This window comes from Diceros bicornis, chromosome 4, assembly GCF_020826845.1.
Source record: "Diceros bicornis minor isolate mBicDic1 chromosome 4, mDicBic1.mat.cur, whole genome shotgun sequence".
Classification (NCBI taxonomy): Eukaryota; Metazoa; Chordata; class Mammalia; order Perissodactyla; family Rhinocerotidae; genus Diceros; species Diceros bicornis.
Window position 1 is genome coordinate 54,361,894 of NC_080743.1, and position 26,003 is coordinate 54,387,896.

At 47.1% G+C, this 26,003-nt stretch overlaps 2 protein-coding genes and 1 pseudogene across 2 annotated transcripts; 1 reads left to right on the plus strand and 2 right to left on the minus strand.

Moving 5' to 3' along the window:
* Positions 1–18,108: 18,108 nt before the first annotated feature.
* LOC131404397 (histone H3-like) lies at positions 18,109–18,798 on the minus strand (annotated as a pseudogene).
* Positions 18,799–19,651: 853 nt separating this feature from the next.
* LOC131404399 (histone H2A type 2-A) lies at positions 19,652–20,220 on the minus strand. Its single transcript, XM_058539006.1, has one exon. The coding sequence runs from the start codon at positions 20,179–20,181 to the stop codon at positions 19,789–19,791; it is 393 nt and encodes a 130-aa protein (XP_058394989.1). The 5' UTR covers positions 20,182–20,220; the 3' UTR covers positions 19,652–19,788.
* A 265-nt stretch (positions 20,221–20,485) lies between these two features.
* Positions 20,486–20,918, plus strand: LOC131404401 (histone H2B type 2-E). The gene has a single exon (XM_058539007.1). It carries the CDS (start codon positions 20,520–20,522, stop codon positions 20,898–20,900), a length of 381 nt encoding a protein of 126 aa, XP_058394990.1. The 5' UTR covers positions 20,486–20,519; the 3' UTR covers positions 20,901–20,918.
* The last annotated feature ends 5,085 nt before the right edge of the window (positions 20,919–26,003 follow it).

Genomic DNA, 26,003 nt, shown 5'->3' on the forward strand with positions numbered 1-26,003 from the left:
AGATGAAATTGTACATTGCCTTGTAATTGTGTGTGTAGAGCATTGATTAATTAAACGTAATTCCTGAAAATATGCTAAAATTTTATAAGCCTATTTTAATTTTTCTCCCCCACGTACCAGCAGCCTCCCAAACCGGACGCTTGAAAAACTTCACATGTAAAAGGCTACGTAAACCATAGTATCCATAGAGCTCAGGATCTATAGAGTAGTTGTTGTGGCTAGAGTGGGTGGGAAGGATGTGGCAACTGGACAGTTCCGGAAAGGCAGGCGGGGACAAGGTTGAAGGAGACTCAATGCACTATTATAGAATCTTATTAGGTTGAGAAGCAATGGTTTTTAAGCAAGATAACTCTGTGACCTGGTGGAGAATCAATCAAAAAGAAATTCTGATCGAGTTTTGCAAAGTAGTTCAGATGAGAGATGTTAAGATTTAACAGGCAGTGCATGGCAGATGTCAGTTCTCCATCAAACTGTTCGGCTGACTCCTGCCCACGGCTAAAAGTGGCTGCCTAGCATGACTTAGAGCAAAGCAGCCGCCTGACTGTCAGAAGAAACCCCAAACCTGTGCTAGCTGTGCTGGGCTAGCACCTGCATTGAGCACTAAGCAAGCTGGGAGCTTCTCACAGTCTTCTATACCACTTTCCCCCCAAACTTCTCTTGGAGAGAATTGCCAATCCTTGTTCTTTTAGGAAGAATGTTTTTAGAGGCTATAGGGAAACGCACTCCCACTCAAAAATAACCACTCTATTAATCCCACCAGTTAGATTCAATCTCCCACTACCACCCCCCATCAGAGTCACATCTTGCTATAAATACCCCAGGTAGTCATTCACACCTGCATGTGAATTGCTTCTTCAGTCTGAGTTTACTTGCAACAGGGAAAGGGAGAGTTTATTCTGGAGATAATTTTGTTTAGGTAATGGGTGATTAGGCCCCTCGGAGGAGGATGCAGTATCGAAAGGGAAGTTTTTAGACTATCTCTGATTGTGCCTAGGGTCCTGTCCTCTCTGACACCAAAATCCATCACTTCTGTCAGCCTTGGCCTGTGGCTGTTTTATCATGTTGCAATTCGGTTGTGCCTTTCTTTCCTACTAGTGTTTAAAACTATTCAGTTGACAAAGAAAAATACACAAAAATCAGTGCCAGACAGTCGAGCGGGCGGAATGTGTAAGAGCAAAAGAGATGTAAAATAAAGCGATCGATTCTGCAAGAGTTGCTAAGGGCTCAGAAAAGAGCAAGTGTGCTTCTCTGCCCTGAAGCAGCCAAGGGAGAGGAAGACATTGTAGGGGAGGAAAATAATTTTCCCTCTACTCTTCTGAGTTCTTAGTTGAGACCCCTGTAATGAAGGACAGACTAACAGGAGGAAAACAAACAGAAGTTTAGTTAACACGTATACCACATTTATACATGGGAGATATCCAGGGAAAAATAAATAACTCCCTGAGGTGGCTTAGAGTTCAGACTTCAATAGAAAGGGGAGGGAGCAGGTAGGCCTCCTAAGGGGGAGTAAATGATTTTTACGAAAGATGAACGGGCCCTTAGAACAGACGGGACGTATGATAGTTGGTGACGAAGTTTGTCTGAGAGTGGTGTGGACTTCTAGTCTTCTCTCCTGCGACAAGAGTCAGTCTCCCCTGGTCGATGAAACTCCCGGGAAGGGGGTTTATGTCAACCGAGTTCCTTTTGGAGGACCTATCTTTAGGCAGATAAGAGGAGTTCAAAGGAAGTCTGTCCCTGCATTTGCTGTTTTTCAAGTGCCTACAGCTCGAAATACTCAATATACCAAAGCAACATATTTTGGGGTGGCATGTCCTGAACTCCTACAGTCATATGTTGGGGTGGCATGGTCTACCACCCTTCGACACCTAGCGTGAATTCCAGGGTGCTGGCTTAGGCACGTGGTGCACGGTGGCACCATTCAATGAGCAGGCACAGAACCCGGTTGATGACGGGGAGAAGGAGCAGAATGAATTCCCTCAGCACCCATGAGAGTCACACCTTGGAGATTTTAAGTTTAAATATTTTGATTTGGGGAGATTTGGGGTTTTAAGTTTAAAACGACTAAAGAACAACCAGGAAGATCTACGTGCCTGGAGCCTAGAAGTCTGGATGCAGATACAGATTTGGGATTCATTACCATATAGAAGGTAGAACCAAAGGAGAGATGCAAAAAGGCACACAAGATTTTTTAAAATAATAAACATTTCTCTGAAAAAGCCAATTCTTTCCGATGCAGAAAGCACAACATCTGTGGATTCTCCCACAGAAGGCCCAGAAAGTAATGAACATGCTAACGGTCAGGACCCCAAACAGTTTCCTAGAGCAGTGTCTGGTGATGACTCTCCCTATGGAGCAGCTGTCCTCTTGCAAAACTCAATTCAGCAAACTTCGCCAGCTCCACGTGGGGCCTCAGTGGGGACACAATTTGGGCATTGAGCCCTGGCTGAAAAGGGTGGATTTTAGAGGATCTGTAGAGACGTAGGTACGGAATATCCTTCAGTCTTCCTTCTGTACACGTTGCTTCTTTCAGCGGAGCGGTGGATTCACTGATCCCCACGAGAAGGCGGTATGGTGAGCCGAGTTTTCCTAGGATCCGATTTCTCCTGGGTGAGGTGAAATCCCATGCCTCAGACCAACAAAACCGAGACTAGACTCAGGAATTAGGGCGACCTCCCCCTCCCCCCACACCCCAGGTGCCCTGCTCCTGCGATCCCCTCATCGGTCTGTCAGTCTGATTCTCGGAACTGCTGCCGTTGCGGTTTTATGGAACACGGTTCGGAAGCCCGGGCTCCTCTGGTCGGGCTCAGACCCGGCGCTGGCGCTCTCTCCTCCTTCCCGTCTCTGGACTCCACGTGCGCCTCTTCTGGTCTCCTCCCACCAGCAAGACCTTTCCTCTTAGCCTAAATTCAGTGCCTTCCGGGAGCCTAGAGACGGAGAGAGAGACAGAGGCGAAAACAGCTGCGGAATCCGGAGGCCTCGCGTTTGGATCTGAATTCTCCCGGGGACGATGGCCAATAGATTTTCAAAAAGGTCAGAGTCCGATAGAGCGGGCGGTGGAGGGCGGAGGAGGGATACGGGGAACCGCAGAAAAGAAATGACGAAATGCCGAGCGGGCGGGGACAATTTAGAACGCTTCCCGCCCGCGCGCTTTCGGTTTTCAATCTGGTCCGATCCTCTCGTATATCAGGGCAGAAGCCGCCCTCAGCCGTTCCAGAGCTTGTGTCTTCAACCTGTGCCAGTCATGTCTGGAAGAGGGAAGGGCGGGAAAGGCTTAGGCAAAGGTGGTGCTAAGCGCCACCGCAAAGTCCTGCGAGACAACATCCAAGGCATCACCAAGCCTGCCATCCGGCGTCTTGCTCGGCGTGGAGGAGTCAAGCGGATTTCGGGCCTCATCTACGAGGAGACCCGGGGTGTGTTGAAGGTGTTCCTGGAGAACGTCATTCGGGACGCGGTCACCTACACGGAGCACGCCAAGCGCAAGACGGTCACCGCCATGGATGTGGTCTACGCCCTCAAGCGCCAGGGACGCACCCTCTACGGCTTCGGAGGCTAAGCTGCCGCTCCAGTTTCACGTGTGATGACCCCAAAGGCCCTTTTTAGGGCCAACCAAACACTCGTCAGAGGAGCTGGACACTTGTGTCAAGTGTAGCGGCCACAAAACGGGAAGGGAAGTTTGCATTTGGGAGCCGGCTGCGGTCAGGTCAGGAATTGGCGAGAGGAAGTGATGCCCAAAACGTTTGCCTAAAGCTGCCTCACTTGTCTGCCTCCCTTTTTGTTGACCAACCGGAGAGGTTGATGTGCTCCAGATGAGACATTCTTTCAGTTTGCTTGGTGCGTGCTATCCTGGTTTGTGGTCCTTGGACTGAGCCGTGAAGAGCAGAAGCCAGCAGAAGGAGGCAAAGGCAGATTTAGATATGTAGTCCACGGATGCCACTTCTGCCGCCTGACGGTGGTTAGCCTTGTCAATTAACCTGGGCCACACTTGACATGATGTGTGTAAGCCTTAAAATGGCTTAAGGGCTGTGTTCACATTGGATAATGTTCTGTGACATATGCTCTGCTCACTGGAAAAGGTGTGAGCATCAGCAGAATCAAGTACAATCATAATCATAAACTATTGAAAAATCCAAAGAAATAATAGGTTATGAAATCAGAGATGGAGCTCTTTACTTTCAAGACAAATCTGCCTGGCAAATTATCTGGCCAGTGTATGGAAAGTACTGTTTCCTTTTTTTCAAGGGACAATTTAGTCAGCCTGTGGGATACGGTCTTTCAGTGACAATATTGCAAAGGTACAAAGGCAGAGGCAATTTAGTAGGATCCTTCTATAAAAGCTGAGCAAACTAAATCTTAATGTCCCGAAAGCAAGTCTGCAAGAAACAGATCATTCAGGTGTGTGACTTCGGGTAGGCCCTCTTGTAGCCCAGAATGGGAGACCCGCCATCGATACAGAAAGCACGCTTTAATTGTTGACGGGGCAAAAGCAAATTATTCCCCGGTATCGGCATGGTAAAGAAAACAGTAAGCCATTCTCGATACTACCACTTCTACATCGCCCGGATCCGGATTGAAATGTGGTAGGTCCACACCTCTAGCCTAATTATAGTTTTGCAACTATTCCATTTATAAGTAAAAGATTTTTTCAGCATTCTAGGCTTATGATTTTATGGCTAACTTTGTTTCTGGGAGTAGTTGAGAGAAGAAATTCTACATCAGCTCCCAAAAAAGAAACCAGCTTTATTGGTCTCCACACTTGGCTGCTCTCATTAGCATCACATACTTGAGGGTGAACTAGGTTTAAAACATGGGGCTTTAGCAATGGAGATGCCAGAAAGTCAAAGGATGGGAGGCTTGCCCATCAGAATGGGGAAGAAAAATAATACATAAAATACACACATACATGCTTACATAAACGGCCCAATAGTACACGGTAGCACATATTCAGTATGATGAGAAGTATAGACAGTAATTAATGGGAGTCCTGATACTACAGAAGGCACTGGCTGCTGGGAAACTGGGGAAAGCTTGGCTATGGAGGTGGGGCTTGTGTGAGGCTTTGAAGAAAGAGCAGAATGCCTGGCTTCCTACCGGGATATATAGTATGGCTGAGGGGGAGGACCAGGGAGGGAGTGATGAGAATAACATTTGTGAAGATGTCCAGGTGAGAAATAAACAAGAGGGTTCAATGTTCAAGATCTTTCATTTTCCCTTTAAATTAAAATGTCACCTGCAGCTGGTGGCATTTCTATTTCAAATATCACTGTGACTTTTTTTTTTTTTTTTTTTTTTTTAACTTTAAAGGCAATGCAGATTGAATATATCTGATCCTCACTGAGATACTCTGGAGAAGGAGATATCAAAAATTTGAAGAGAAATCAAAGAATAATGGAAGGCAAGAGGGAAAAACATGTCCATTGCCTAAACTAGTGGTTCTTAAAGTGTGGTCTCTAATCTCAGATGACCTGGGAACTTGTTAGAAACGCAGAACCTTGGACCCACCCCAGCCCTATTAAATGAGACACTCTGGCGGGTGAGACTTAGCAATTTGTGCTTTAACAAACCCTCCAGGTGATTCTGACACACATTAAAGTTTGAGAACCACCGGTCTAGGACACAGTTTTTCTTGAAATGAAACAAAAGTATTTAGAATCTGAGTATATATTGACCTAATTTGTTTACCATAACGTTAAATTTTGCTTTCTTTGATAGAGAAGAAAAACATGAGGTGAATGACCCTAATAAGTTTTCTCTGGTACAAAACATTACAAGAGGAAAAAGGTAAAACAGCTTATTTCCTCAAAACATTTGGGGCAAATGTAAAAGACGTATGACTAAAAAATGCATTGTGTTACTAGCTTGTGTTACTAACTGTTATTTGGCTTGTATTTTGAATAGTACTGAATTTTATAATCAATGAATATGTTCCTTTTTGTCTTCCTAAATTTCTCCAAGACCTTGTCCTTTAACCATTCATGACACAGCTTCTTTACAGCGATTTTTAACAGTGATCCTTGTTCCCACCTTGTCTACTCCACTGAACACTATCATGATAGCGCATGACTGAACCCTCTGTTAGCTATATCCAGCCCCTAATATTGCCAAATTACAGAATGTGCGTTATGCCTCTTTTTGTGTTAATAAATGACTTTTTTAAAAAGTTCTTAACCATCTATAACAGAAAGGAATATAATGTTATGTCATCTCCTCGATTTGCTAACAAAATAACTTCCTTCTCATGTTCGCCCTGAGTGGCTCAGGTGCTCTCCATAAGCCAGCCCTGGCTGCCATCTCTTCCCGCCCCGGGTGAATTCAGCACTTCCACTAGAATATATATAAATGATTATAGAATCCAGCCTGTGGGTTTACTTCCATCACCATGGTCAAAGAGGCACTTAAGTGTCTCACTGGCTAATCAAACTTCACAATGGATCAGTTTGAGGGCTTCCCTTTCCTTTCCAGGCTCCCTACTTCTCTGAATCGCAGCATTATCCTCCTGGGCACCCAGGCTAGATGCTCCTGAGTCATCTTACACTACATTCTTATTTTCTTCTTTTGAAACCTTGCACTCTGTACCTTATATTCTAGCTATTGAGGTACATGTTATTTCTCTAGTTGAGCCACAAGAAGTGAACTACCATTTATGCAGAATGTTACTAATATATATAAATACGTATGGACGTGTAGAGAATTATCAGGAAGAATGCTGGCTGACAAAAATTTAAGAATGATTTGTAGGTGTTGGTTTTTGTTATATTCATTGAACATTTCTGAATTGTTCAGATGTCTTAGAATATGCATGTATAATTTTCCCCACAAACAATCAGAACATGATGGATGGATGGATAGATAGACAGACAGACAGACAGACAGACAGACAGATAGATAGATAGATAGATAATCTGGGCTGCATGAACCGTGGCAAATCTTAGCTTTGCCAAAGTTCACTTTTCTCATCTTTAGTGTTACTGAGAATTCCTGCCTTTCTCACAGGAATGTTTTAAGGATCAAAGGAGAAGATGTATGTGAAAGAGTGAAGCAGTGAAGTGACACAGAGACCAAAGTTGATGTATTTATTGCCTATTTCACCCAATCTAGTTCTTAAATGTTCTGTAATCACTGGGGAAGGGAGGGAGTCAGTACAGCCAGAATTTAGAGAGGAAGGCAGATAGTGGGTACAGATGAGGTATGAACAGATTGGCAGGGCCAGATTTTTCACGCTTAGACCAGAAAAATGTAAAGTTATCTTAAAGAATCAAACAGACTCCCCAGCTAACTTGACTGTTATAATGTGTTAAATGTATTATTTAAGAATATTTAATTCTTCTGTAGAAAATAAGAGAATGAACAAATAAAGAGAAGAAACTAACTGTAGATAATAAGTTAGCAAAGCTTGTGAGACACGTTAGACACAAAGTAGACCACACGTGGTAAACAGAGAGAGGAAGGGGTGGAAGGACCAAGTAAAGCACCATGTCAAATAGTCACGAGGTACATGAGGTACCCAGGATTCATGCCTTAAATCAGCCATCTACTGGTGACACCCACTGTGGCCTGATATGTCCTCTGCATGCCATACCCAGAGAAATTCATAGCTATTCAGCAGGTTATTGGTGAATTACAACTATGGCCAAGCATACTTGCCCGTGTATCTCACTGATCGAGCAGCATAAATCAACTTCAGGCACCTCCCATGTGCTGAGCCCCCTTGCCTACCTCAACTCCCGTCCTCTTAACTGCAGCATCAATGCGGAAGGCTGACGCAGGAGCAAGACGGGACAGAACATTGTATAACCCAGGGTTTGATGCTGTGTTGGACTTCCCCTTTCATTGCACCCTATTCCAAGCGTGCTAACCTCTCCCATCACTTTCCCTTTTCTCCCTGCTTTACGTTGTTAAATGGATTCGATTAACTGTGTGACTTGAACGTCTTCATTTGGCCTAGGAGCCTTTCTGTGCAGTGAACTCTGGGATTTCTTGTCTGGTGATAGAGTAGAAGGCGACAATTGCAACAAAGTAATTGCTTACTGCAGCAACCATGTTATAGAAGGGGGCTGGCAACAAGGTGGGGGGTGGGGAACAACTACGGGGTCGTGACCATCCAGCTACCCTCCAAGGCAGATGGTACCCTGACTCTCTAGTGAGCACAAGCAGTTTCTGCAAGGGTGAACAGTATCCTGACTGAATAATGGCAGCCACGGAGGTCACCTGCCTCCACGCTCTTCCCGACTTTCTAATGGTAGTTTGGCTTCCCATACAGACTTGCCTGCAGGGAGCTAATGGGCTGATCAGTTACACTTCTCACCAGAAATTAAGAGCCCATGAATTCTGGAATCAGACTTTTCAGGTTAGGATCTTAACTTCACCATTTACTAACAGTGAAACCCTGGGGAACTTCCTTAATCTCTGAGCCTCATTTTCATTATTGGTAGCATTAGGATGAAAAGAGTACCTACTTTTATGTGGATAACGTGTATTAATATTTATAAAGCAGTTAGCACTATGATTGGCATCCAGTAAATGCTAATGCCTATGAATGATAATAATTATTACTAGGGTTTATACATCTGTCTCTTGAGTGTCTGGTCAGTGGGATCTAGTCCTTCGGAGCCTACCACCCCTGGCCTACCAACACAATGGAATTTCTGAGCCTACAGAGCCAAGGACCAGAGGCTGGAACGGGGTGCGTGTGGGCCCAGCAGGCCACGCTGATGACCTGAGTCATCTCAGGTCTGAGTGGCCACTAGCCCTCCATTTCCTTTTCTACCGCTTCACAATGCAATAAGACCAGAGGCGATAACCTCCCAACTGTTAAACACAAAACCCAAGCAGCAAAGGAAGAGAGGAGGGGAAAGATCAACCAAAGAAACATAAGGCTAAAGTCAAAACCTGGTTGAGGAAAATTCAATCACAAGCTCAAAGTGTAGCCCTGAGCAGGGACTCTGATGGGCTGGAGACCGCCGCTGCCTTAAGAAAGATAGTTTGCAAGGAGATCAGGAAACACTTAACTTTTTGCTCGTCCTGATGTCTGAGGGGGACTACGAGATTCAGAACCAAATAACAAACTGGCCAAATTTAAAAGTTTGCTAATGTCCAGGGCCAGTTGCACCAAAACTTTTGGAAGCCAATTTAGCAATACCCATCAAAATTACCCTTCAGATATACTGAAGAGTGTACACTAAGTTATATGCACAAGGCTAATAAGTTGCAACAGTGATTTTAGTAGCAAAAATCTGGGAAATACCTAAATATCCATTAATATGAGTGAATAAATAAACTAAGAACTATCCATTAAATGAAAAACTGTGCATCCTTTAAAAAGAATGAGATAGATTGATGCACACGCGTTTTTATACCCGTTAAGTGTCGATGTAGCCAATCCTGGTGGTCTCGTGGGTAAGATTTGACACTTTCTCTTCTGTGGCCTGGTCGTTTCCCAGTCAGGGAACCACACCACCCATCTGTTGTCTGTCGGTTGTCAGACCGTGGCCGCCGCGTGTTGCTGTGACGCTGAAAGCTATGCCACCGGGATTTCAAATACCAGCAGGGTCACCCATGGTGGAAAGGTTTCAGCAGAGCTTCCAGACTAAGACAGACTAGGAAGAGGGAGCTACCTAGCCACCCACTTCTGAAAAAAACTGGCCATGAAAAACCCTATCAATAGCAGCGGAGCATTGTCTGATATAGCACCGGAAGGTGAGAGGATGGCGAAAAAAGACCAGGCATGGTTCCGCTCTGCCGTACACAGGGTGGCTAGGAGCCAGAATCAGCACCATGGCACTAACGACAAACGGTTGATATAGAAGGACTTCTTAGGTAGATAGATTTTACGCATATATATTTCACTTATACGTAAAGTATATTTTTTTAAGTTAAAAAAGCAAAGGGCAGGCAGGACAGTGTGTTTCTGTGTAAACTGTCTTAAATGGATGTATATGACTATGTGGGTAAATAAATAGAACATTTTTCTGGAAGTACACACAAGAAACCTGTAACTGTTGTCACCATCATGAGGAGCAAACAGGATAGGAGACTGAGGAGAGGAGGACTTTCATTTGATTCCTTTCTGTACAGTTCGATTAGCTCTCAAGTAAAATATCATTTTTGTTTGTGTATGTGCATCAACAGAAGTACGTAATCTAGAGAGTGGGATTATGAGCCACTTTGTTTTTCCTTTTTAAATCTTTGTTTACTATAAAAAATACTTAATGTTACAAACATACAGGGGAGGGGATAAACCATCTCAAAACGCCTAGCGTAGTACCTGGCACATAGTAGACAATAAATATTAGTTAAATCTAAAAAACAACAAAAAAAAAAGTTTTATGAACTGAAAGAAATTCACTAAACACGTGTCTATTTTTCACCAGGCATTCATTCCCCTGGGTGATTCCCTCCCCCCCCCCCCCCCCCCCCGCCCCCGCCAGTCAATTTTTTCTAGTTAACGAGGCCTGGTGATAACGTTTGCTTCTCAGCTGGGCTAACCACACCCCAAAGAGCTGAATCTTGGAGAACCCTGAAACCAGGCAGAGGACATTAGATTCCCCAGAATAAGGCCTGGAGATTTTGCTGATTCTTGAGCAAGTTGACAGTGATGTTTTGGGAAGCTTAGCCTGGCTGTGATGTGCAAACTGCACTGAAGGGGGAAGAGAAAGAGAAACTGAAACCAGTGAGGAGGCTGTTGCAGGCCCTAGAGGGCCCTGGACAAGCATGGTGGCGGCAGGACTGAGGAAGACTGGAAAAAGAGACGGTGATGGGCGGAGGCACAGAAACTTCTGGTTCCCCTAAACTGGAAGTGGTCATTTGGGTTGAATTTAGAAACCTCTTTGATTTGAATTAGTTTTTAAATAAAAGAATAATGAGGAATAGTTCCCGTCTATGGAATCCCTACTCTGTACCATTTCAGATCTTCAGAACAACCCCCAAAGGTAAATATTATCCCCATTTTACAAAGCAAGAAACTGATGCTCATGCAGTTTAAATAACTTGGCATTCTCTGATACACTATGACGCTCCTGAATCTTACTACAATATTTGTCTAAAATTTGATCTGAGGATCTTGAATATATTTGCCAGATACACTTAATAGAACCATGACATACAGCATTGGTGCTGGAAAGGACCCAAGAAATCATCTGTTCCAATTTCCTCATTATATTTTTCCTCTGGTTTCAGGACAAAACTACTCTAGCTTCTCTTCCCCACCAGATGCCCCAGGGGTGTAGATGGTCCTCACAAGCCTGTCCTTTGGGCCATCTCTTGATAAGCTCTTCCCAGGGAATCCCAGGGGCTCCTCCAGCTCCTCTGGGCAGATGAGAGAACCCAGCTGGGTCCTTAGATCTGCCTCCAGATCCCCACGCCCAGCTGCCTCTCAAGAAGGACAAGGCCATTTGCCACTGCCCGTTGAGAGCTGTGACCCGGTGTGGCCTGAAGCAAATTCTTCAGCCTCTCCCCTCTCAGGCTGCCCATGCCTGTGAAGGTGGCATCATCCTCCCAGCCACTCAGGCAGGAAGTTCCCGAGACAGCTTTGATTACTTTTTGCCACAACAACCCCCTCCTGCCCCTTCCCCCATCCAGGCTCAGGCAATCTTCTACGCGCAATAACGTCAAAACTCCGCGTGTGCACCTGCCCCCCCGCCCCGCCCATTGTTGTGGCTGGTCCCCTCGTTCTTCTCATCCTCAGCACCTCTCAATCTGCTGTGTCCCTGAGGCCTGTGACTTGGCCTCCTGCGTCGGGTGCTGCTCACTTCTGACTCCTTTGGCACCCTCTCCCCAGATTAACCCTCTTTACACACAGCTCCGATGTCACCCACCTGCTTACGGCACTCCACCCTCAGGGGTTCCCCCCCTTTTCTTGTTCTCTTTTATCCTCATTTCCTGATCTTTCCCCCATCCCCCATAGAAAACCATTCTACTATGGTTAAGGTATCTTTTGTTTCTATGTATGATTGCAAGATATAGTAATTATTTTTAATTTACATAGTTTTGTTTTAAATCTCATTCCACGTATTACCTTATTTCCCCCAGCACTGTGTTTTAGATCTCTCCTTGTTGTTAGGTATCCATTTAATCCACTGTCTCTTACTGCTGCAGAGTACTCCACGGAGTGAATCGACCACATTTTCTCTATCCGCTCTCACAGTGACGAATGCCCACAGTGTTCCTAATGTCCCATCATCCTTGTCATGTTCCCCGGATAGACCCGTGTGAGAGTGTCTTTTGGATAAACATCCAGAAACAGCGTTGCTGGCTCCTATGATGCGTGTCCTTAATTGGTCTAAGAAGTACCAGGCTGCCCTTCAGAATGGCTGTCCCAGTCCACACCCCCCCAGTGGGGCACCAACCATCTAAGCCCTCCACCCTGGCCAACCGGAGTATCCAGTGTAAATGACATCTCATCATTGCCTTAATTTGCCTTTCTCTGATTGCTAATATTTATGAGCATCTCTACATATGTATGTTAACTTTTTTGCTTCCTCTTCTATAATCCTCTCCCCTACACTGTTTACAGGGTAAAATCCACCCTCTCCCCAGTTTGGCATTCAAGACCCCCAAGTCAGCAGGCCTCAAAGTCCCCACCACTGAAAAGCCATTTCCCATTCCTGGCCTTGGCCCGCCCTGTGGACTGGCCAACACTCCTAAGTCTCCTTGTCTTTTTCTGGTTCCTCTGCCTGGATGAAACTCCCTGCCCCGGTCCCAAGTTCTCCCACAGGAAGAGCTCTGTGATTCCCTCAGTCAGAATTGATCTTTCGCTCTGAACTTCTCTCATCTGCGCCTTTCTCTGCCACCTACCACGGCATGCCCTCCATTTTACTGCATGTCTTCTCCTCACAGAGCCTACAGACCTGGTTCCCATTTCTGCAAACACAGGTACGTGCCTCCAGGTATGAAGAGATGCTGGGATTCCTGTTGAACAAAATAGTAACAATTTTTAATTTGAGTGGTGACTTTACTTTGTTCCTTGTAATTTTCTCTTTTGCAGTGGTTTTCAGTTGCAGGTTGTAACCCATTAGCAGGTGGTGAAATCAATTTAGAAAATAGGAGCCAGTATGTTCTATTAATAAATCGGAATAGGATTGAAAATATCAAGGTGCGTCCCCAGTGGAAAAAAAATATCCTTTTGTACACCTTGTTTCACTTTTTAGACGTGTGTGTGTGTGTGTGTGTGTGTGCAGTTGGTAGTAATATAAAATTATCTTACTGTAGTTTGAAGTCAGCAGGAATCAGAGCTACTGTACATATAGAGTGATACTGTATCTCTATATGTAACTACTGCGTGTATTGTTTCCTTCTGAAACAATAAGTCTAATACAAAAAGAAAAGCCAAACACGAGACCCAGGCTCAAGTTCCACCTCTGCCATCTTCCGGCTGTGTGACCCACCTTCCCAGGTGTCTCTCCCTCACCGGGGTTAGTTTCTTCATCTATTTAACAGGAGGAAAAAAGCCCTTCCTCCCTCCCAGGGTTACTGTGAAACTGAATGAGAGGAGGTGAGTGCAAGATGAGCCATAAGCCATCTAGGAACGTGGGTATTCTTACCGCCTGGGCCCCACGGTCTAGAAGCTGGTCATGTGTTTAAAATTGTTCACCAATTGGTGTGTGTTGTTCTTCTTTTCTACGACACGATTGTAACTGGGAGTTACATCAGTTCATATTAACGTCACTAACGTTGACATCATCGATGTTAATGATGTTATTAATATGGATTTATGACCACCTGTCAGGCTCTGTGCTAAGCACTTTGTGTGAACTGTATTATCTCTTGCCATCCTCACAGCAATCCCGAAGCGGGTGCAATTACGATCCTGCTTTACACATGAGGAAACGGAGATCCCGGTCTCTTCTCTTTGGAGCCTTTTTACTGGTTAGGGGTCAGGAGCCCTGGCCCTACCCTCCAAGGGGCCTCAGGCCTCAGCGCCAGTGTGGACCCTAGACTTCTGTTTCCCATCCCCTTTTCTCTCCTCTTCTTCCTGCCTCTCTCGATGCATGCTTCACTCTCTGCCCCTGCTCGTCCCCCAAACCCCTACCGCATCCCCAAACAATCCTGTCAGCAGGGCTGAATCTGATGTCTTTGGGGCTATAAAAACAGACGCTCCCCGCCGGATCGGCTGCATTCAGGGACAGACTGGGGCCGCCGGCGGGGGCGTAGCTCAGTGAACTCTTGGCTCAGTTACTATCACCAGGAGCGGGCTACATCTGGGACGGTGGCAGTTCATGGGCAAGGGGCACCTGGGCTTTCCAGACGCCCTGCCCATGGTCAGTTTTCTGCTCCCGTGTTCCGGGAACCCCAAGAACCCTGGAAGTTCTTCACAGAGGTCCAGTCCAGGCCTGCTCTTGATCTGTAACTTCAAGGACCCCAACACAAGGACACCTTGTGCCCGACTCCCTCATATAAGGCAAAGAGTCGAAGGGCAGATGAATTAGGCCCCTCGTCAAGCATTTCCTGACCACCCACCGCGTGCCAGGCACCGCTTGGGTGCTGGTGCCACAGAGATGAACAGGGACAAATCCTCACCCCGAGGAATGCTGCCGGCCTAATGCTGAGGGTAGGGAAAAGGAAGGGGTGTCAGGATAGGAAGTGGGAGAGGCAAGGAGAAGGACCCAAAGAGACGACGGCGGAGAGGAGAAAGGGAAGGGAAGGCCACACAGGGCTGAATCTCGAAGAACGAGCAGGGGTTCTCAGGGCTACAGAAAAGCGGGGAACAGTCTAGACAGAAGAAATGGAATGTGTGAAGACATCGTACACTTGGGGACTGCAGGTGTTCTGTGAGGCTAGAACCTACTTGTTGCAGCTGGCAGAGCACCTGAACCCTGGGGAGGCTCTGAGAAATACCAGGAACTAGACGTCCATTAAAATCATTGTGATTGGGATCTTTTAAATTGAATGCTTATTCTGGACCAGACACTGTGCTAGGTACTTTATAGGAATCGTCACTTTTAATATTTCCAGCAACGCTATTAGCAAGACGCTATCGTTCCCGTTTGCAGAGTGAGGCCTAGGGAGATTTACTTGCTGAAGTCACATACCTGTTCTCTGGGAAGACTAGGATTCAAATTCAAGTCTGTCTAACTCCAGAGTCCCTACTAGTTGTTGACCTCCACTGCTCTGAACTGTCATGCAAAAGAAGGTTGACTCCATTCTGAAGGGAATGGGAAGGAGGTGGAAAAGTTTTAAGCATGAGAGTGACAGGCTCAAAAAAATGCATTTTAAAAAAGATAGCTCTCACACAGAGTGGCAGCCTCGTGGCAGGGCAGAGAGTCTAGCCTGAATATTTAATCCTCTAGCTCCGAGCTGGTGAGGGCATCAGTTAAGGCCAGGACCAGGGACGGATGGAGAGAGGGTCATAGATTTGAAAGTCAGAAAGTAGATTTGATAACAGTTGGTGACTCATGAGATTTGGACAAAGGACAAGAGGAAGGGACTTCTGATCTGAACAGATGGGGGATGAAGGTGTCTTTCAGTAAGACGGGGAATATGGAAGGGAAGAAATAGCTCTGGGAAGCAAGATGACGCAGTTTTGGAAATAAGCCGAGTCTGAAGTGCCTATTTTCCACCCAGAAAGACCCGGCCACCAGGCAGTTAGAAATATCGGTGTCGAGCTCCGGACAGGGGTCTCAGCAGAAGATCCCAATTTGGGAACACTTGGCAGAGAGGCAGAGACACGGAAAGCAGGGAATCCATGATCTCACTTGAGTTGCGGGGAGAAAAAAAGACAGCCAAGGCCAGCATGGGCGAAACCGGGAATATTGATAAGCCTGGCAGAGAAAGAGGAAGAGAACGTGAGAAGGCTGAGATGGGGACCTGGAGAAGGATACGGATGACGAGGAGAGGGTGTGAACCCAAAGGCCCACTCCTCTTCCAAGGAAGCAAAGGTAGTGTCATCAGGGCCATAATACCTCGTAGCTTCCCTCTACACACGCACACACACCTCTCCCCCACTACCCTAAGGCGGAATGAAATCTGAACAAAGACTGTTTTTCCCAGGTGTAGGGTAGACTTTTCCCGCAACCGAGCTAGCTGTGTAGAAGCTCATTATTAGAGGAAGAGCATTTATTTACTTGGTCCTTCATTAGCCTTTAACTCTCACCTGAGAGTCAAGAATGATGTAAGTACAGAAATGATGACATGTTAAAACTTACATTTTAAATCGTTCTCTTGTGTTGATGAACTCGGTTCGTGCTGGTCTCCCAAACAAATAGAAAGATCTGCAAGACTGCCGTGAGGGTAGGCCTTTACAGTGACAGGAACACACAATTTCATTCTATTCCTGAGTGGATATCAACAATGCCACTCACCTTCCCTTTGAGATTCAGACAGGGAGACTTCCTGGAGGTTAGGGGTGCCCAGACTGGTCAATTAAAGCAGTGTGATCTTGGGGGCAGGCAGAGGATGCAGAGGACTGACACCTGACTCTGACATCGCAGCTCAGCTGCTCCTGGACCTGAGATGCCGGACAAGTCACTCACCTGAGAGCCTCGGACTGTACCTCAGAAAGCCCTATGTCTGTATGTCCCCGAAAGGTTTGCCACGAGGATGGATGAGATGACGGGTGCAAAGGTGGTGCCCCACACACCTCTAGAAGTCACTACTTCCGAACTCAGAGAGTACAGATCCAGGGCCACGGATCCACCCTGCCGCGGGGGCCTAAAGCAGGTACTAAGGGTCTGGGCAGAGACCCGGAGGCACGCTCGGGAAACTGCCGTGACCCTGGAGCACAAACAGGTGGCAACCGGTAGCAGGAGGGGCCTCAGTCCCTACACTGCTCTCCCTTTTTCTGACACATCTCAGGAGAGGCAACGGGAGCTTTAAAAAACTAAGTTTCCTTCCTTCCCCCTTCTGTCCTCTGTGAATTCTCACTGATCTCTGTAACCAATGCCTTTAACCTGTGGCTGTACTGAGACAAAACAGCAAACACAAGTCTTGGCCTCTTCCAGGTGCAAACAAGTGACTGAGAAGGTTCAGAAGAGGTGTCATCTAAGACCTGTACAGCCTTTGTATCTGAGCTCTGTGGAGACGGGCTCTGCAAGACCGCGTCGACTCACTCCCCTGGCCACTAAGAGGCCTTGCACTTCCACCTCCCAAATAGCCCAAGAATCGTCTCTCAGGCCTCCACCCTCACGATTTCCTCCTAGTGGGAAACTTCATCTTTCCAAAGGAGGACCACGTTCTGCCTGTTTGATTTCTCTTCCCGAGAACTTGAACTCAGAGCGCCACGTCTGTCCTCTCGCGGGGGCGGGGTGGGGTGGTAATCCTTCAAATACCTGAAAACTGACTTCCCACACGTCTGAAGAAAACATGTAGACGAACTACCAAGTCTGGGCAGAGAATCCAGACGCAGGTCGAAGGTTTTAGAGACTCCTTCACGGAGCACAGTGACTCTCCCTCTGCGGACCCGGGCAGGAAACGGTCCGTTTAAGGCCCAGATCACGAAAGTGGCCCTCGAGTCTGTACACGCCCCCTGCCCCCCCCGCCCCCCCCCGCCCCGTGGCTTTGATTAAGAGCAGAGGGTGCGAGGTGTTATCCTACCGTCGAGTGAGACCCGAAATTACCGACACTCGAAGCGCAGGAATCGCGAACTTGACCCGCCAGAAACCCGGCGAGGCGAAGGACGAAGGTGGCGATTTCCCTCGCCAGCCGGAGAGCCGCGCCTGGTGGGGCCATTTCCGGCGGGGGTGAGGAGGTCTCGGGCGCCCGGCGATCGGCGCGCGGCTCCAGCTGTCTAAAAGGCCAGGCCGGGCGCGCTCTGGACCGCGAATCCTGAGCGTCCCCTAGTGACTCCTCTGGGTCTCAGCCCATTCTCGACCAAGAAGCCCCTCCCCGCCGGGGCCTGGCCAGTTTCCAACTCTGGGTCACCGTCGAACACCAGAAGACGCCCCTGAAGAGCCCGCCACTGCGGCCGCCCCAGGAAGCGAGACTGGGTGTCCTGGCCGCGCCCAAGAAAGCAGCGGCCACTCCGCCAGTCAGGATAAGCAGACTAGCGGAACTCCTGGAAGGCTCAGAATAACACCCCAGAAGGCGGCCAGCAAACGGGGGACTAGACTTGACGCGTGAGGAGCACAATGCTTTACCCCGCCCTAACGCCCTGCCCTCCTAGCCCCCTACCCCACCCCGGGGTTATGGGCGGCGTCCATCCGGAAGAGCACGGAGGATGAGTGGCACAGCTCCTTCCAAGTGCCGTTGTGGGTGGCTCTGAAAAGAGCCTTTGGATATGATGGAACCTCGAGCCGGGCGCGCACCTCCTAAGCGCGCTCCCCGCGGATGCGGCGAGCCAGCTGGATGTCCTTGGGCATGATGGTCACGCGCTTGGCGTGGATGGCGCACAGGTTGGTGTCTTCAAACAGCCCCACCAGGTAGGCCTCGCTCGCCTCCTGCAGCGCCATCACGGCCGAGCTCTGGAAGCGCAGGTCCGTCTTGAAGTCCTGCGCGATCTCGCGCACCAGCCGCTGGAAGGGCAGCTTACGGATCAGCAGCTCGGTGGACTTCTGGTAGCGCCGGATCTCGCGCAGGGCCACGGTGCCCGGCCGGTAGCGGTGCGGCTTCTTCACGCCGCCCGTGGCCGGCGCGCTCTTGCGGGCCGCCTTGGTGGCCAGCTGCTTCCGCGGCGCCTTGCCGCCGGTCGACTTACGGGCAGTCTGCTTAGTGCGGGCCATAGCGAACCAAAACACGAGCTTACCAGCGCAGCGGCAGGGAGAGTAACCAGGGCCGACCCGCCGCAGCAGTCTTTATAGGCACAGTCTTTTCCCGATTGGGCGGGACGATAATTGAAAGTCCCGCGCTGGCCGTCCATTGGCCGTGACGCCATCCGGCCTAGCGCCACTGATTGGCTTGGGCAGAATCCTCCCCCCCGCCCCCCCGCCTCCCCCCCCTTCTACTTTCCAGTTCGCCAACAGTTTTTCCTTTCTTCCAGGGCGACAGTCATTTTTGATCCAACCGTGTCAGAATGTCCCTCCTCGGCCCCTCACTGCCTTGCAACACGCTACCCGCCACACCCTCTTCCTTTCCACGCTTTGTAGCTCCCGAATTGAACCTCGGTCCTCTCTTTGTCCCCTGCCCCCCGAACGCCTTGTTACCTTTTCAGAGGCCCCTAGTTGGTCCCGACAGATGGCTCTTTTCCGCCTTTCGGTGCTTCTCGGGTTCGAAAGTTGTCCGCCCCCCCGGGCGCAAGATTCCGCCTCACCGAAAGCCTAAGTGGGGACCTGTATCTCCGGGGCCAAGGCATCTCCTCACGTTTTTTTGACTAAGACAGTCAGCTCAGTTAAGCCAAGGCCCAGGTCCACCACACTCCCGAAAACCGCCCGCTCCCCTACCGACTGGGGTGTACGTATGTGTACATGAGAGAGAGAGAGAGAACACATCCCCTTCGTACTAGACCTCAAGCGTCGGGCAAAGGCCCGGGCAACAACTGGGGAGTGGCGCCCTCGGCACCGACTCTGAGATACAGCGTCGCGGGCCGCCTAGCAGAATATTTATAACTGAGTCAACCTTGGTGCCCAACGGCTTTAGGTACCTCCACCTGCGTCAATTAAGTCATGAGACTTACGAGCCACCCCGCAAAGGTGATTAAGGACTGAAGACTCGACAGACGAGGAACGGCTCAGAGTAGTGGGCAAATAGCACCCTCTCCAACCCCCACACCTCTGGCCCCGCTCTTTCCTACTGAGAGAGCTGGAAATGACACTGGTTCTTGTAACAACTCTTTTTATTTGAAACAGTGGGTGGCTCTGAAAAGAGCCTTTGATTTCACAGGTGCCCCTTCGAGATGGGGGCTGGGTGGGCTTCCGGGGGCCGGCCTCACTTGCCCTTCGCCTTGTGGTGACTCTCCGTCTTCTTAGGGAGCAGCACGGCCTGGATATTCGGCAAAACGCCGCCCTGGGCGATGGTGACTTTGCCCAGCAGCTTGTTCAGCTCCTCGTCGTTGCGGATGGCCAGCTGAAGGTGACGAGGAATGATACGCGTCTTCTTGTTGTCTCGGGCCGCGTTCCCCGCCAGCTCCAAGATCTCCGCCGTCAGGTACTCGAGGACCGCCGCCATATAGACCGGCGCGCCCGCCCCCACCCGCTCGGCGTAGTTGCCTTTACGCAACAGGCGGTGCACTCGTCCCACCGGGAACTGAAGGCCAGCGCGGGACGAGCGCGACTTAGCCTTAGCGCGAGCCTTGCCTCCTTGCTTGCCACGACCAGACATGACTGCGAACAACTGCCGCCTCCCGGCCAGAAAAGTCGCCCCAAACACCTCCGCTTCACCCTTTTGTAGGCAGAGCGGCGATTGTCTACGGAGCACTTTGATTGGCTAAAGCATGCCTTTACCCTGGTGACCAATAGGACAGCTCAGCTAGAATCCACTCATTTACATAATCTCGTCTCCCTCGCGGGGGCGCCACTGAAAACTCGCGAATCACGACGCAGCGTAAGCAGAACCTTAATTTGCGTACGGCCTCTATAAGTACAGAGTCGCTTCCGGTAGCCTGGGACCCACTGTTGGGTTTGCTTATCTGGTCGCCTCAGTTGCCGGTGCTGCCCGCTATGCCTGAGCCGGCAAAATCCGCTCCCGCGCCCAAAAAGGGCTCGAAGAAAGCGGTCACCAAAGCCCAGAAGAAAGACGGCAAAAAGCGCAAGCGCAGCCGCAAGGAGAGCTACTCCATCTACGTGTACAAGGTGCTGAAGCAGGTGCACCCGGACACCGGCATTTCGTCCAAGGCCATGGGCATCATGAACTCCTTCGTCAACGACATCTTCGAGCGCATCGCCGGCGAAGCGTCCCGCCTGGCGCATTACAACAAGCGCTCGACCATCACGTCCCGGGAGATCCAGACGGCCGTGCGCCTGCTGCTGCCCGGCGAGCTGGCCAAGCACGCCGTGTCCGAGGGCACCAAGGCGGTCACCAAGTACACCAGCTCTAAGTGAGTCCCTGCCGGGACGCGGTGCTCGCACGAGCCGCCGCCCGCTTGACTCCAAAGGCTCTTTTCAGAGCCACCTACCTCATCAGTGAAAAGAAGCTGTGTTTTGTCTTACACGGGTTTTCCTTTATGTTCTATGTTGTCTTTTCCCTTTCTTTTTGTAAGGATTAAGAGTTTCCACTCGTTAAATGCAAATACCGCTCTTTATTTTCTGGCGACGGAATAGGTTATGCTTACGTAAATTGGTTGAAGGATCTACTAGAGTTTAGATATGCGGTGGCTTGTCTGAGAAGACGTGTCTCGAAACTGGCTTTGTCTTGGCCGCGTACAGGTGAACGTATGCACATCTAAAATGTTTCCTAGTGAAATGCTGTGTTCATTTTGATAAACTTATTTATGTAGAATAAGAAAGTTACGTAACAAAGGTAAAACCATCTGGTGTTCCCAAGTGGTACAGTACATAAATTTTTGCATTATGTTTTCCGAGTTGTATTTAAAAAGGGGATAACTCAATTTTTATATTTGGTACTAATAAGTCGCTTGTGTATTCCCTATTCATAAACACCTGCATACCCCATTTTTGTGTAGATGCCCTAATTAGGAAAAGTGAAGCTTTGATACTGATATTTTGATATTATTTTGAATTAACCGTTAACGCAGGTGTCTTCCATCTGGCTCTTCTTACGTCGTGTCCAATAAAACCTGTCCAATGCATGGTGATAGTGTTTTCCCCTAAGAATTATCACCCAGAAAATCTTGTCTAATTTAAAGGATATTCCCATACGTGGGAAGAAAATATGCATAATTTCTGAAGCAGGAAAGAGTTTGAGGTGCTCGAGGAGCAGAAAGCCTCAATATGGCTGTGACAGTGCAAAGGATGTGGATTGGCCTGAGAGTTTAGACTCAGTGTTTTGGGAATCCTTGGGGTGTTTTGGGAATCCTTGGGTTGTTTTAGGCAGGGATGTGAATAACATGACGTCGTTAATTTTTTAAAAAGCTTACTCTGGTTGCTGTGTGGATCATAGGTCCTGGGTTGTTCACAGTAGAAGAAACCAATTAGGCTATTAGAGTGTTGTGGGCTAGAGCAGTGATTCCTAAAGTCTGGTCTCCAGACCAGCATCAGCATTACCTGAGAATTTATTAAAAATGAAATTTTCGGATCCCAATAATCCGTGTTAACAAGCTCTCTGGGTGATTATGATGCATGCTCAAGTGTGAGAACCACTGGGAAGTCTAGACATGTTGGAGTACAGTGATAATGGAAATGGTGAGCAATGTTGGGATTAGGATTATATTTTGGAGGTAGAATTGACAGGTCTTGCTGAGGAATAGGATTTGAGTAAGAGTGAAACTCCTAGGTTTTTGGGCTGAGCAACTGAGTACATAGTGGTACTCTTAATTAGGATGGAATACTGGGAGGAGGTGTGGGTTGGGGCATTGAAAGGAGATCCAGAGTTCTGATTTAAAATTTAGAAGCTTTTGACATTCAAATGGAAATATGGAGTTGGCAGTTTCAGAGATGCATCTAGGGCTCAGTGAAGAGAACACAAACCTGCCTTTAAGGACCACCTCTGAACAGTAACAATGAAGACTATCATCTTAAAGTATTCTTCTAGACTTTAGTTCTTCTTATGTGTTTGTCATGACGTCTAACTTAGTAGTTGATAGTCCTATAATGTGTCTTATTGACTATATGTAGCTTTTATTTTTCTTTTGTTTCTCTAATTGTATCCTGATTTTCATTTAGGAATTAGTGGTTCTAATGGGACTGCCCATTGTAATCACCCAGGGAACTTTAAAAAATATTGATGCCTGGGTGCCACCCTCAGAAATTTTGATTTAAGTGGTTTGGGGTACAGACTGCACTTTGGAGTCTTAAAAGTTCCCCAGGTGACTCTAATGGGCAGTCAAGTTTGAGAGCCACTGCCATGTGTTTCCCAGAAATCAGATCTTTCCCACAGTTCTTACCGTTGGCCTGATTGGTTTAAATGTAGCCCCAACCCCCTTCCCACATTGATTAGTTCAGGAATGGAGACCAGCCTCATTAGCACAAACATTTCAGAAATTGAACTGAATAGCTGAGTAGGGGAATGTAGATTGTTCTTATCTTTTGGGAAAGAAGGTTTATTTGCTTTCAAGAGGCAGCAGCCGGAGGGAGTGTTCTGTGGGTGTGAAGGCACGAATGATTATAGATAGCTCTCAGGAGGAGGGTACAGCTGAGGGGGAGAATCAGAACTGAGCCACTGATGGAGTTCAGCCAATCTCCGAGGCCTGCCATATCTTCAAACATCCAGTTAAACCAGTTTGTCTGACATACTCTTATTTAAACTAGTTTGGATTTTGAAACATTTAAGAAATAATAACAAATAATTTCCCAGAATAAATGATGACAGACTTTTAATCTTAAAAGTTCTCAAAGAGGCCAAATAGGGTAGATAAGGAAAAATAGAGGTGCTCCAACTACAAATTTGGACTAAATGTCCAAATGTTAAAATCGATATTTGACCAGGGCCCCAGATTAACATTATCAGTAGGAAGGAATGTCTGGGATTAAACAAAATCTGAAATGTTATTAAAAATTTTAAAGTAAACAATGTACTTCTACTATTCAAATTTTTAGTAATTGTATTAGTTTCTTAGGACTGCCATAACAAAGTACTACAAATTGAGTAGCTTAAAACAACAGAAATTTCTTGTGTCATAGTTCTGGAGGCCAGAAGTATGAAGTTAAGGTGTTGGCAGGGCCCTGTCCCTCTAAAGGCTCTCGGGCGAGGATCCTTAACTGTCTTTCAGCTTCTGGGAGCCCCAGGTATTTTTTTGGCTTGTGACAGCATAACTTGGACTTCCGTCTCAGTTTTCCTCTTGTGTGTTTCTACATTTTATAAGGACTCAGGTCATATTGGATTAGGACCCACCCTAGTGACCTCATTTTAACTTGATTACATCTGCAAAGACCCTGTTTCCAAATAAGGCCACATTCTAGGGCACTGGGGAGTTAGACGTCAACATATCTTTTTGAGGGACAAAATTCAACCCACAATAGTAGTCAACAGCTGTGGTAGGCTGAATATGGCCTCCAAAAATATGTCCACATTAAATCCTTAGAATCTGTGAATATTACCTTAAATGGCAAAGCTGACTTTACTGATGTGATTTTGAGATAGGGAGATTATCCTGGATTATTTGGGTGGGCCCAAATGTAACCACCAGGGTCCTCATAAGAGAGAAGCCAAAAGGTCAAGGGAGGAAGAAGGCAATGGAAGCAGGGAGAGAGATTTGAAGATGGTACAGATGCTCACTTTGAAGATGGAGGAAGGGACCATGAGCCAAGAAATGCCACTCTAGAAGCGGGAAAATGCATGGAAATGAATTCTCCCCTAGAGCCTTTGGGGAGAGCCCAGTCTTGATTTCCACTTAGTGAAACTGATTTTGTACTTCTGGTCTCCAGAATTGTAAGAGAATAAATGTGTGTTTTAAGCCACCAAGTGTGTAGTAATTTGTTACAGCAGCCATAACAAACTAATACAACAGCTTTTTGGGTATATTTTTGACAATTGGAGAAATTTGTTTTTTGCTGAGAAAGATTTGCCCTGAGCTAACATCCGTTGCCAATCTTCCTCTTTTCTTGCTGGAGGAAGATTAGCCCGGAGCTAATATCTGTGCCAGTCTCCCTCTATTTTGTGTGCAGGTCACCGCCACAGCATGGCTGATGAGTGGTGTGGGTCCACGCTTGGGATGCAAACCCCAGCTGCTGAAGTGGAGTGCACCAAACTTAACCACTATGCCACAGGGCTGGCCCTGACAATCAGAGAAATTTGAATATGGATTGCATATTAGTTAATATTATTGAGTCAATATTAAATTTGTTGGGTGTAACAACGGTATTGTAGTTATATAGGAGAATATCCTTATTTTTAAGAGAGACATGCTAAAAGTATTTAGGGAGAAGTGTCAAGACGTTTGCAACTTATTTTCAAATGGTTCAGAAAATGTGTATGTATGCATAAAAAGAGAAAGATAAAGCAGATCCCGCAAATAGTAACAATTGGTGAATCTAGATGAAGATATGGTTGGTCATTGTACTATTTTTTTCAATTTTCCTGTAGGCTTGAATTTTCCAAAACAAAAATTGAGAAATTTTTGAAAGCTTGTAATTAGACTTTAAAAACTAGTACAGAGGGGGCTGGCCCTGTGGCATAGGGGTTAAGTGCGCGCACTCCGCTGCTGGCAGCCCAGATTCGATCCCCGGCAGGCGCAGGTGCACCACTTGTCAGGCCATGCTGTGGCTAGCCCAGGGCCAGTCTTCCTCAGCAAAAAAAAAAAAAATAGAGGAGGATTGGCATGGATGTTAGCTCAGGGCTGATCTTCCTCACACACAGAAAAAAAAACCTAGTACAGAAACAGCTTTTATAGACATTGTTCCATTTTATTTTTGTACTAAAATAATGTTAACTGATAGAATTTCAACATGTGAACATATAAGATTTTTCATTCCATTATATTTAAAAGGCTTACGTATATTTGAGAGTGCTCATCCATATATTGACTATAACTCTGAATGATATCCCTTGTTCCTCATACTTTGCTGTCCATACTCATTCGAGGTAACAGTGACTTCTATGATTGCACTAGTCCAGGGATGCCCAAATAACACTGACTTAGACATTTGGTTGCTCTGCCTTCTAAAGTCTGAAGTTGAAACTGAACTGAAGTTGGATAGGGGATTTTAGTCAAATACTGAGACCAAAACTAAGTCATTCCTAGGGAAAAAGTCATATCTAGACATGTTACACTGATTCTAAATGCTTCTAGAAAGAAAGAGTAGATTACCTACAAAAGAGCAAGAATCAAATTTTATAAATCTAACCCCTTTCTCTTCCTTGAACTCCATATTCTCATATTTCATATTCCTACTTGGGAATTTTATATTTCCTATTTGATATTTCCACTTGGATAACTACCAGGAGTCTCAATTTAATCTGAGACAGTACTCGAGGTTTTCCCCCTCCAAAGCTACTTGTCACTCATATCAGTAAGTTGCAGCTCTTTCCAAGTGCTCAGTCCAAAAACCTGCAATTAACTCTTGATTCCTCTTTTTCTGTCATAACGT